Raw genomic sequence first — 12870 nt, forward strand, 5'->3', positions numbered from 1 at the left:
TAGCTCCCACTCACCACAACTAGAGAAAGCCCGCGTGCAGCAACGAAGACCCAACACAGCCAAAAATAGTAAATAAATAAAAATAAAAAAATTTATTTAAAAAAATGGTAAAGTTCTTGTTAAATATATTTTATCACAGTAAAAATGATTTAGGAAAAATATACAAAAATAAATTTTAAGTGTTATAAAAATGACCTATCCAGTATAGTTTTAATTTTCATCTTTCATTATGAGTGAGATAGAGCATCTTTTCAAATATAAACCATCTGTACAGTTGACCCTTGAAAAACACAGGTTTGAACTGCATAGGTCCACTGATACACAGATTCTTTTCAATAGTAAATACTACAATGCTACAGGATCCATGGTTGAATCTGAGCATGTGGAGGAACCACAGATACAGAGGCCTGACTATAAGTTATACTCGGATTTTCAACTGAGCAGAGGGTCGGTGCCCATAACCCCTGCATTGTTCAAAGGTCAACTGTATTATTTTCTGTGAATTCAGTTCCCTTTTTCTTTATCCCTTATCTTTTCCCTGTTTATTGTTTGTCTTGACTTGGCTTTTGACGGTTTTTGTTTTTTCCAAGCAGAAATGTTTTATTTTTATGTAGTCAGATTTAATAGTCTTTTCTTCTGTGGCTTCTGGATTTGGGTCATAGTTTACCCCATTTCAAGATTATCAAAAAACTATCTCGTGTTTTATTCTTCTTTTCCTCTATGGTTTCATTTCTTCCATTTAAATCTTTGACCCATTTCAAATGTATCCTGGCTTATATGTGTGAAGTATAGTCATAAGATCTTGCACATGTCTAGGTATTTAACCTTTTTGATGCAGTGATCCTTGGGATCTTCCTATTTCTGAACAGTGGCTCTCTGAATACAAGCACAATATTTATTTCTGTGTATTAATTTTGAACCCAGCATCTTTACTGATTTATCTTATTATTTATAATCAGTTCTCAGTTGATTCTCTTAGGCTTAGGCAGATACATCCTCATATCATCTACAAGTAATGGTAATTTTACCTTTTCCTTTCCAGCTCTTAATCTTTTTTTTCCTTTGTTTAATTGTTTAATAGCGAGTATCTTAGAATAATGTTAATAATGGTGTGGATAATGGATATTCTAGTATCATTTCTGACCACGATTGGGATCCTGCTAGTAGTAGTCTATGGTGATGTCCATTTTTGTCTTGTTTTAAGTAGATATGTATTGGTTGCTTTTAGAATACTTTTAGAGGGAGTTTCCTGGTGGTCCAGTGGTTCCTCAGTGCTCTTTAGAGTCATTATTTTATCAAAGAATAATTATTGGGCACCTGCTGAGTATTAGGCACTAAGCTAAGCTTTGGGGAATAGGGCAGTGAACCGAACAGGTGGTTCCCTCATCTCCCAAAACTCAGTCTAGTAATTTTTTTTTTTTTTGCGGTACGCGGGCCTATCACTGTTGTGGCCTCTCCCGTTGCGGAGCACAGGCTCTGGACGCGCAGGCTCAGCGGCCATGGCTCACGGGCCCAGCCGCTCCGCGGCACGCGGGATCTTCCCAGACCGGGGCACGAACTCGCATCCCCTGCATCAGCAGGTGGACTCTCAAACACTGTGCCACCAGGGAAGCCAGTCTAGTAATTTTTTAAATCATCAAAGAAATGCACATTAAATCAATGTTGAGATAATTATTTTACAGTTATTGCAGTAGGAGAAATTTTAACAAAACAGCTGCCAGGGGCTTCGCTGGTGGTGCAGTGGTTAAGAATCCGCCTGCCAATGCAGGGGACACGGGTTTGAGCCCTGGTCCAGGAAGATCCCACATGCCGCGGAGCAACTAAGCCCATGTGCCACAAATACTGAGCCTGCGCTCTAGAGCCCACGAGCCACGACTACCGAGCCCATGTTGCTGAAGCCCGCATGCCTAGAGCCCGTGCTCCGCAACAAGAGAAGCCACCGCAATGAGAAGCCCGCGCACCACAACAAAGAGTAGCCCCTGCTCGCTGCAACCAGAGAAAAGCCCACGCGAAATAAATACATACATACATACATACAATGAGAAGCCCACGTACCGCAACGAAGAGTAGCCTCCTCTCACCGCAACCAGAGAAAAGCTCACGCGAAATAAATACATACATACACACAATGAGAAGCCTGCATACCTCAACGAAGAGTAGCCTCCGCTCGCCGCAAGCAGAGAAAAGCCCACGCAAAATAAATAAATACATAACTACATACAATGAGAAGCCCGCGTACCGCAACGAAGAGTAGCCTCCACTTGCCGCAGCCAGAGAAAAGCCCACGCGAAATAAATACATACATACATACATACAATGAGAAGCCTGCGTACCGCAACAAAGAGTAGCCTCCGCTCGCCGCAGCCAGAGAAAAGCCCGCACAAAATAAATACATACATATATACATACGTGCAAACAGACAGCTGCCAGTGCTAGCAAGGTGACCGTGGAACAGGGGTGCAGGGTAGCACAGTGCACGATGAGGTGGAAGGAAAGAGGTCAGCAGGGACCTCATCCCGCAGGACCCTGCAGACATTGTAGGACCTTAGTGAGCATTTTGGTGTTTTGTAAGGAGCAATATGGTTGGGCTTGATTGACTTTGCCTTGTGAAACCCTCACTCACATTTGGGGTATAGAGAGTAAACTAGGGGAGGCCTGGGTGGAGGTGAGGAGACCAGTCGGGGTTCCACATCTAAGGGCCCAGTGAGGGAATGGAGAGGTGGGGAAGGGAAGGAGAGAAGTGGGTTGAATTTGAGGGAGAGGTGGGAGCCAGTTGGCCCCACGGGGTCAGCATGTAGGGATCCCTGTCAGGGGTTGGGGCTGAGGGTCTAGGGAGGGGGGTGGGTGGGGTCACTCTCACCTCTTGCACCTTTCAGAAAGGATTGCCCTCTCTTCCCTCCCCATCCTTCTTTCCCCAGAGGGGGTCGTGGAGACAGGACTGGCCGTTACGGAGCCGCTGATCGTTCACAGGATGATGGTGGGGAGAACCGCAGCCGGGATCACGACTACCGGGACATGGACTACCGCTCATATCCCCGCGAGTATGGCAGCCAGGAGGGCAAGCACGACTATGATGACTCGTCTGAAGAGCAGAGTGCAGAGGTGAGGGCAGGGGAGGGCCAGCTCCTGCAGGGCCTCTGTCTGGCTGTAGCACCGTGTGCAGGTAGCTCTCAGCTCCCATGCCTTCAGACTGTGCTCGGTGGCTTTGCCTCACCTGGAGGGTCTGTCCCCACTCCCCTCTCTGAGGGCTCCTCTCCCAAGTTGGGTCTCCCTAACTTCCACGTGCTTGGCTCTATACTTCTGAGGGCCCCTGGCCACCACCTGTCTCCCTTCTTCCCTGTTGTTCAGGGTTCACTGCAAGCCCTATACTGCCTGCTCCCAGCCAATTTGGGGACCCGGCATCTAGGGTTGGGAGGGCACTTGGATATCACTTGGATATCACCAAGCAAAGCAGCTCTGGGGGGCTGACCGTGGGCATTCCCAGTGGTGGCAGAGCCTCTAGACAGAAGGGGAAGTCCCCTCAGGCCTCTACTTTGAGCTCAGAAGCTAGCCATTTCCATGTTGTATAGTTAGCCCTGGCCTGAGTGGGGAGGCATGATGTTCACCATCAGGGAGCCCCCATCTGACGGGAAGCAGCAGCCTTGCCTTACGGGAACCCCAAGTTGAGGGGGCGTCAGGGCCCTGATCCACACAAGCAGACAGCTCTCCTTTCCAGTGGGAAGCAGAGTGTGGGCTGCCGGCCACCCTCTGGGGGGTCCAATGGAAAGACCCCTGTGGTGGGCAACCAAGCTTCCTCGATGGCAGCTGTGAGCTGTGCCTGGATGTCTCCAGGGCACTGGCTGGGCCCTGGGTGGACCAGGAAGAGTGGAGTGCTGAGTTATCTGGCCTCCGTGAGGGCAGGAGGGGTGTGGACCCAGGCCTGGCTTGCTTAGTCCTGAAAGGATGGTTTGGGCAACGCCCAGGAATCCAGTGACCACACCCTGTTAGGAGAGAACCTGGTGGTGATGGAGGACTGGCCAGGCAGAGGATCAGGGACCGGAAGGCAGCGCTGTAGCCCTCGCACCTTTGCCAGGCCCTGCTGGCTGGCTCTGGCTGAGGTCTTAAGCTATTCCTAAACCCACGACTTGGTGGCAGGGCCCAGGCTGGGAATCTTAAGCGAGGTGTGGCCTTCCATGGCACAGGGAAAAATTGTGCACATGCTAGCTGAGCTGGCGAGGGAGGAGGGGGGAGAAACAGAGCAGGGTTTAGTGTGCCAACCCCAAATGGTCTCTTCCCAAGGAGGTTTTAAATGGTGTCTGGTCACCTGTCTGTGGGAGTTCCTCTCCCACACCAATACTGCCACCGGCCTCTCCCCACTCCCCACCAAAGCAGCCCCCAAAAGCATCCTGGGGAGAATCTCCAACCCCAGAAGGGTTGCAGTCCAGGGCCTGCCCACATTGCCTGCCCCAAGCCTTTAGCCGGAGCCCGCCCACCCCTGGCTTTCAGAGCCTGCCTGCCTCGGAGAGCCAGCGGCCAGCTCCTAGGCCCACCCCAGACTGACTGCCCGTCTGGTGTCTCTCGTCTCATTCTGTTGGCCAGGATTCCTACGAGGCCTCCCCGGGCTCCGAGACTCAGCGTAGGCGGCGGCGGCGGCACAGGCACAGCCCCACCGGCCCACCAGGCTTCCCCCGAGACGGCGACTATCGGGACCAGGACTATCGGACCGAGCAAGGGGAGGAGGAGGAGGAGGAGGAGGAGGAGGAGGAGGAGGAGAAGGCCAGTAACATCGTCATGCTGAGGATGCTGCCACAGGCAGCCACTGAGGATGACGTACGTGCCCCCCGTGTCCCTGGGCAGGTGGCAGAGCAGGAGGCCAGGCTGGGTCTCCTCCAGGGCCCTCAGCTTCTCCCTTACCCCCAACCTCAGCACTTTTCATGCCTTATCCCCACTAGCTTCTGTCCGCCAGCACTGATCCGTCCCCCGATAGGCCTTGTTGTCTCCTAGTCTGGAAGGGAGGAGCGTTGGATAGGCTGACTTGGCCCAGGGGCTGTGGTGGTGGGTGGGGGAGGGAACAGAGCATTCCTTCTGCACATTCCACTGGCCATCCATCCATTCTGCAAATGTCCATCAAAGGCCAGATGCTCACCAGTCCCAGTGCCAGATATTTCTGGTGACAGAGATGTTGTGGAGACCCTGCAGCCTGGGCGGTGGGGTGGTTCCCCGTGGGATTTTCTGAGGTTTTATTCTCATTCCCCGCCCTCCACCCTCTTTTGCCAGCAGCATCAGATCTCCTCACTGGCACGACCACAGAGCCTTGGGTTCTCCTTTGACTTCATTGCTGCTGCAGCCTTCCCACCCTGTTTTCCTGTGTGACGTTCCCTCCGATCCTCCTCCCTTCTCGTGCAGACCTCTCCTAGAGAGCAGGAAAACCCCAAGTGGGCCACTAGAACAGCCTCCTCACTAGCCTCCCCAGTTCTCCGCCTCCTCCCCACTGCCCGTGAATTCTCTGCTCATCTCTCCTCTGAAACCTGCTGGCTGCCTATGTTGTCGCAGAGAAAACCCCACCTGTGTGCTTGAGAGCTTTCAGGTCTGGCCCACCTGCACTGTTCAGGGTCAGACGGTAACTGAGTGCTGACATCTGTGGAGGATTTATCACAGGGTGGGCCACATGTCAGGTCTGATTTAATCTGCACAGCCACCCTGTAGGGAAGGTACTCTTTGTATTTTCATTCTACGGATGAGGAAGCCAGGCCCCCAGCAGTGAAGCAGTTTGCCTCAGGTCCCACAGCCGGTGAGTGGCACAGCAGAGTTGGGGTCTGAACCTGGACAGCTGAACCCCAGAGCCCACATTCTAGCTGTTTCCTGAGCTCTCCCTGAGTGTTAGCAGTTCTGATCTGCTCCTGTGTGTCTTTCTTTTTCATCCTTGTATGTGTATGTTTAATTTCCCTTTTGTTGTTGAACCTGATGAGGAAACAGGCCCAGAGGCATTAAGGCTGCTGCCCAAGAATGCCCAGCACAGGCTCCCAATCGCTTGCGAGAGGCACCACTGGCCTAGAGACTCTGCCTCGCCTGGTCCAAATCCCAAATTGCATCTGCAGCTTCCCTCTGGCTTAGGTCATCCAGGAAGCTTTCCAAATCCCACGGCCATGCCTTTTGGTTTCCACCCCAAGTTACTGCTCCATTTATGGTCTAGCACACATGTTTGGGGTTTGCTCAGTCCCCAGTCCTTCCCAGTTTCGTACTTTTTGTCATGGGTCTCTCTTGATGCAAGCCGGAGGGCAGTCCCTTTGCAAAGGGCCAGAATTGCTTGCCAGCTTTCCTTGCTCTGTGGCTGCACCAAGCCTGTTGTCAGACCACCCCTGCCCACCATTCTTGAGCTGCTGGCTCGCTTGCTCTCTTGCTGTTCTCCATCCCTGAGGGTCGTTATGCTGCCATGCTTCACCTTGCACCATGCCCCTTTTTTCATTTGACTCACTCTGCAAGTCTGGGGCTGAAAGCTGAGACTGGGTACTAGTGTGGGGCTGGGGCTGTGGTCACTTGGGGGAAAGCCCTGAGAGAGGGAGAGGAGACAGTGTGTGCACATCCCCTATGACCCTCTGGGGTCCTGGAGGCCTCCAGCCAGCCTCAGGTACCCAGTAGCCCCCTCGTGCTGAGCTTGCTCCAATCCGTATCGCCCCGTACAGATCCGTGGCCAGCTGCAGTCCCACGGCGTCCAAGCACGGGAGGTCCGGCTGATGCGGAACAAATCCTCAGGTGAGCTTTTGTTCTAGTACCTTCCTCTTCCACTGGCCAGCCTCAGCCTCCGAGTCTCCCTCCTGCCTCTGCCTTTTCCCTCACCCTCCCTACCCTGCCTTCCTGCCACAGCTGGGAATGGGCAGCTTGGGGGTACCCTCTTCTTCTCTCCCCCTCATCCCACTCTCCTCACAGCTCCGGCCAGTAGCCTCTTGTGCGAGGCTGTCAGGGAGGGGGTGCAGCTCTGAGATGAGCTGAGTGCTCCCCGGGGGCAGGGCCAGGGCCAGGCTCCGGGGAACCTCCTCTTTGGGACTCTGAGTATCTGAGATGGTCACCCCGTCCCCCCAGTAGCCTCCCTTCCCTCCCCTTTCTTCTCCTTCCCCTGCCCCTTGCTCTCCCCCACATTTTTCTGGTAACAGCCTCTGACCAGAAAGAGGTCTGACACGGCCCCACCCATGTGTCCCAAGAGGGGAGGCAGGGGATGGCTCTTGTCCAAGGGTGCATCCCAAGGAGCAGCCAGGATCGCTGGCCTCGCTTGTTCCCTCCCTCCCTCTTGCAGGCTGCTTGGAGCTGGCCTGAGGTTAGTAGGGTGGTGGGGGGTTGTCTCTGCAGGACCTCTGGCCCAGGCTCCCCAGGGCAGGCACAGTGGGGCCTCGTTCTGCCTGGGCTTCTCTCTGCATCTCTCAGTCTCTCTCCTCCCCACGCCTCCATCTCTCCATCTCTCTCTCTCTCCATCTCTCTCTCTCTCTCTCTCTCTCTCTCTCTCTCTCTCTCTCTCTCTCTGTCTCTCTGTCTCTCTGTCTCTCTCTGTCTCTCTCTCTGTCTCTCTCTCTCTGTCTCTGTCTCTGTCTCTGTCTCTCTTTAATTATACCATTCCATCCTCCTGTGCATCCTAATGGTTATTCTTTCGGAGATCAAGCATGCCCCTCAAGTCCCGCCGTGTCTAAGCCCTCCCTGTGTGTGCACCTCCAAAGAAGGAGCTACTTTCCCCTGGTATCAAGCCCTGGATCCTTTTCCCAGCCCTGGCCAGGCCTGGAGTCTCTCTTCATAGCATGTAGGTCTTGCTCTGCTGTACCCCAGCCAAGCTGACAGGATTCTGGTCTCCCTGAGGCGCTGTCCCAGGTGCAGCCCTCTCTGTGGCCCTGGGCGCTTCTCCCAGGCACCTGCTGATTCTTTAAGATCTACCTGGACGATCCTGGCCCCCATTCTCCTGCTGTCTTGGAGGACTTGGACTGTAGGTGGCTGTAATCTTCCCAGCTTGGCCCTGAGGTGGCTCCCTGGTGAGGCCAACCTTCCCTGGACTGTGGTGAGGCTGAGGTGACCTTGTGTCCCTAACTCCCTCTGGTTCCTGTTGGGCCTAGAGCCTTCCCAGCCTCCCCGAGCAGCCTGGCCCAGCTTCTCTTTTGCTCCTTTGATTAAACACCTGTTACAGGACCCCTCCTGGGCTGCCCTGGCCTTGTGCTGGGCCCCACCATTTGGTTATTTATTCTGGCCCATGTGAAGCCAGCTGCCTGCCCATCTGTCCTCCTTCCTTCTCTGGAGACGTCTCCTTGTACCCTTTCCCTCCCAGCTCCTTCTCTCCATCTCTATCACCCCAGGCTGTCCGGGCAGGTGTGCCTGAGCCCCATCTCTCTGTCTTTCTTCCCAGCTGGCGTGTGTGTATCCCCTGCCCCCAACCCCTCTCCAGCTCTGTTTTCTTCCCTCCCGCTTCCCTCTTTCCTGCCCCTCCCGACCATCTACCTTGCCTCCCACACCCTGGTCTTTCTTTGCTTCTCTCTCTCCCTTTCTTCCTTTTTCCTCTCCCCACTTCCCTCTCTGCCCCCCAGTCCTCTCCCCTCGGGTCCCGCCCCCGGGAACGCCGTGTGTCCAAAGCTGTTGACTAACCCACTGCGTCTGTATCTGAATGCTGTCTCCAGGTCAGAGCCGGGGCTTCGCCTTCGTCGAGTTTAGTCACTTGCAGGACGCTACACGATGGATGGAAGCCAATCAGGTTGCTTTGCCGCACTTGAACCCCCCCCCCAAACAAATACTACTTTGTAATCGAGCGCTCCCCATCGCCTGATTCTTACGGACACAGTTCCCTGCCCTGTGGCCCTGTGTCCCATCCCCCCACCCCCTCTCTCCCCCTTCCTGACCCTCACTATCTCCTCTTCCCATCTCTCGCTACCCACTGGGCTTCCCATCAGGAACCCACACTCACCACTGGCCCTTCCCACTGGCCAGGCACTAGCTCTGCCTCTCTTCCTCTCCTGGCTGAGCTTTCAGAGAAAGGGCTGCCTTGGGGGTGGGGTGGGGGTGGGGTTCTTCCACCTAAGTTCCCACTCCCCGGGGGACCGCCCTGCTCTGGGGTCAGGCAGAGCCAGGACTCTGTTCCACTCTTGGGCACCGCTGGAAGTCCAGCCATTGGGGAACTTAGCTGTTGGCACACTAACTAGCAAGTCCTGTTTTGCCAGCTCTGTCCCTGCATGTGAGTTTGGTCCTTTGATTTCCATGGGACAGGCCAGCACTGCTCTGTTGATCGAAAGTACCAGTCAGGAGTGATGGTTTCATTCACCAGGACTCACTTCGGTCACCCCACCCCTCCCACTGCACCTGGCCCCCACAGGAGTCACCACTTGCCCCACTCCGCTAGGGACAGGCCTGCCCTCTCAGCGAGGAGCCGTGCTGTCCAGAAGGGAGGGGAGCCTGCTCCCCCAGCCTGGCACGGGCTCCCAACCCAGCAGCTTTGGGACCTTCAGAGACCCAAAGCTTCTGCTCACGCACCCAGAGCCCAGCTCACTGGTGTGGGGCACTGAAGGAAAGCCTCAGGGGAGGAAGGGGCGATGTGGTGGAAGGGAGGCTCAGCAGGGGCGGCCCTGGGGCCATCTCTGCCGGTCCACAGGCTAGTGCCATGGGCCCAGGACCCAGCCAGCCACGGGAAGACAGCCTCACAGCAGGACCGTCCATCTTTTAAATATGGCTCTTTCTTTTTCCCCTTCTCCAGCACTAGTGCGCGTGCGCTCTCTCTTTCTCTCTTTCTCTCCCCTCCTCTCCCTCCCCTCCCCTCCCCGTCCCCCCTCATCCCAAGTGTAGCCTGTGTAGTGCTGGCCCTGGGTGTGGCCTGGCAGTGTCAGGGCCGAGTGGGGGTTTCCCCCGCTGTCCGGCAAGCTTCGGGCAGCCGAGCACTGTGTGCCTGGTGGCGTGTGTTCACGTGTGCGTGCGCGTGCCCGGAAAGGCAGCAAACAGCTGCGCCCGAGGGCTGTGGCGCTTTCCCTCCCTCCTTCCCTTCCTTCTTCCCTCGTCAGTTCTCCGACCTCCCTCCGTTCCCTGTCCCTCATCCATCCAGCTGAAGGGCTCGCTCACTCTCTTCTCCTGTGCTGAGACGGTGCGTGGGGCACTGCTGCCTAGGCCTCACTGTGCTCTGCTTTTCCCCGCAGCACTCCCTCAACATCCTGGGCCAGAAGGTGTCCATGCACTACAGCGACCCCAAGCCCAAGATCAATGAGGACTGGCTGTGTAATAAGGTACAGGGGCGGTGGCAACGTCTCTGTCTCCCCGGGGCCTCTGAGTGGTGTGGGTGTGGAGGACTGGCTCAGCTCAAGCAGCGCTGCTCCTTGCCACCCACCCACCAGTTTGTACTGAGCTTTCACTTGGTGCCAGGCTCTGCCCTCATGCGGCACGATCTTGCCTGAAGCCCCAGTAGACTTGAAACAGATGTTTATGTAAGTGACTAGTGACAGTGGAGGCATAATGTGATCCATAAAATGTGGGCTTCAGAACCAGACTAGCTGAAGTTAGACTCTCCCAAATCTGCCTTGATTTTCGTCAGGGTATTTAACCTCTCTTTGCCTCACTCTCCCCATCTCTATGATGCAAATACCAATGACCCCGCTCCCCAAAGGTAGTTGGGAGGATTGAAATGTGGTGATGAGAGGGTAACACTTGGAACGACACCTGGCCCGCCGTTAACAATGTTCAGTGTCAGCTCTTGTCCTGAAGGAACGTGTAGGGTGTTCTGAGAGCCTGTGTCAGGTGACCCAACCTCTGACAAAGCCATGTCCGCCTGAGACTTAGGGTACAAGCTGTAGCTCTTTGCAGTCATATTCCCTAAGAGGAGGCTGAGGCTCAGAGAGGTGGAACCTTGAGTTGTGCCTTGCTCCTGATCGTGGGCCATGGATGCCACCGTGAGTTCAGATCTCCCCTGGGGCCAGCCTCACAAGCAGCCTTGGGACTCTATAGCCTCACCTCCTGCAGCCGTCTGGCAGCCCTGAGACCTAAGGGGAGACCTGAGAGCTTGCGGAGGCCCTCTCCCCAAGAGGAACTCTGCCCAGTAAGGGGAGTGGTTCCTGCTTATTTCAAAACCAAAAAAGTAATATCAGAAGGCGGGTGTCCAACCTCTCTGGAGAGGTAGGGACAGAGTGACGGGAGGACTCCATCCCTCCTGTATTTTCAGATACTCCTTGAAACTAGGGGATTCTCTTTCTTTCCTCTCCTTTATCCACCACATGCTGTTGCTCTCCAGTCTTGTCACTTCCATCACAGAAATGCCATTCCCACTGCTCAGGCCAGTCCTCACCTCCTCCCCCACACAGTCGCCACAGGCCCCTCTCTGGTGTGCTGGCCTCTTGCCTCTTTCTCCCACTCCCTCACTGGTGACATTCCTCAAAACCACTTCTGACCACGTCCCTCCTCCTCTGCTGAAAACCCCCACAACTCTGAGCTTGAGTGTGACTCCCCTCTGTGATCTAGTGTCACCTTCCCTGTCCAGCCTTTGCTTTTGCCTCTCTCCTCACCCTCCTACACAAAATCTCTTGCTGCCTCCGCCAGCAGTCGCTTCCCAGCAAAACCAAACCAAACTCTTGGACCTCCCAGATCAAACAGCCCTGCTGACTATACCCAGCTGAGTGATCTGGGCCTCTAGGCCCGCTCCCCTCCCAGAGCCCCTGGGGGGGACCATTTCCACAGACTCACCTGCTGCCCCTCTGTGCTACATCTGCTCCCCACTGTTAGGCCAGGAGGGCAGAGGCCATATCCTGCACGGAGCCTGGCGCGGGAGCAGTGCTTAGTACGTGACCATGGATCACAGACAGAAATGTGGTGAAAGCTGGGCATCTCCAGAGGCTGCAACATCCCAGGCAGATTTATTTCTCAAGAGCGGCAGGATCCAATCCAGTCCTCGAGATGAAGGAGGGGTGGGAGTCTGGCAAGAGAGGGGCTGCTGGCTTTGAGGGATGGAAATAACGAGGGTTTCTGAATAGGGAAGTACATTTTGGGAAGAGGAACCTACCAAAGGGACTTTGGAGGTGGGGGCATTTCTGGGAGTTGGTACCTCGGAGCAGGCGGCACTTGGTAACAGAGGGGGGGGAGTTATGGATCCTGAGTTGAGGGGTTGGCACTGAGGACAAATTTGAGACCATGTAAAGGGAAGATTCACGGGACCGAGGAGGACAGCCAGAGCCCCAAAGCCCCCTGCCACCCCTGACCCTGGGACCTTCCCGGGGCATGGCGGGTTCCCTGGGGGATCTCTGGATCCACGTTTGGAGGGTGCAGTGGAAAGCCCCACCCCCTCTGATAGCCTGGCCTGTGCCTCACAGTGTGGTGTCCAGAACTTCAAACGCCGTGAGAAGTGCTTCAAATGTGGTGTGCCCAAGTCAGGTATGGCCCTCCTACCTCCCTCTTTCCCGGGACGTTGCTGGGAAGAGGGAGAAGGGTGAGGGGCCAGTGCTCTGGGAGGAGGGAGACCAGCCTGGGAGCCCCTCCCCCTTCGTCATTGGCCTGTCTTCTGCCGCCCCTGACAGAGGCAGAGCAGAAGCTGCCCCTGGGCGCAAGGTTGGATCAGCAGACACTACCGCTGGGTGGTCGGGAGCTAAGCCAGGGCCTGCTGCCCCTGCCACAGCCCTACCAGGCCCAGGGAGTGCTGGCCTCCCAGGCCCTGTCACAGGGCTCGGAGCCGAGCTCAGAGAACGCCAACGACAGTGAGTCAGTTGTTCCTTCCTTCCTCCCTGCCCTAGGGTGTCTAGGCTGGGCTCTCCAAGGCCAGAGAGATGGTGGTGACCAGGACTTCATCCTCCCAGGGGCCTCTGCCTGGTGGGGGGACACACATGTAATGTAGGGAGAGCAGAGGAAGAGCATTGCCAAACTCGACTTTGGGGGTGTGTTGAGAAGGTTCTCAGCAGGTGG

General features: G+C 55.3%; 1 protein-coding gene across 7 annotated transcripts in view; it reads left to right on the forward strand.

Moving 5' to 3' along the window:
• Positions 1–12870, forward strand: part of RBM10 (RNA binding motif protein 10) — a 29532-nt gene that overhangs the window by 11449 nt on the left and 5213 nt on the right. For 4 of the 7 annotated variants that reach the window (XM_079911576.1, XM_079911579.1, XM_079911577.1 and 1 more), the window contains exons 3-9: positions 2877–3102; positions 4579–4809; positions 6663–6732; positions 8628–8701; positions 10128–10214; positions 12285–12345; positions 12489–12665. In XM_079911576.1, the coding sequence (XP_079767702.1) occupies positions 2877–3102; positions 4579–4809; positions 6663–6732; positions 8628–8701; positions 10128–10214; positions 12285–12345; positions 12489–12665 (926 nt within the window). The remainder of the gene's footprint in view (positions 1–2876; positions 3103–4578; positions 4810–6662; positions 6733–8627; positions 8702–10127; positions 10215–12284; positions 12346–12488; positions 12666–12870) is intronic. The other 3 variants (XM_079911580.1, XM_079911581.1, XM_079911578.1) reach the window with 2 other exon arrangements.

This window comes from Stenella coeruleoalba (assembly GCF_951394435.1).
Source record: "Stenella coeruleoalba genome assembly, chromosome: X".
Classification (NCBI taxonomy): Eukaryota; Metazoa; Chordata; class Mammalia; order Artiodactyla; family Delphinidae; genus Stenella; species Stenella coeruleoalba.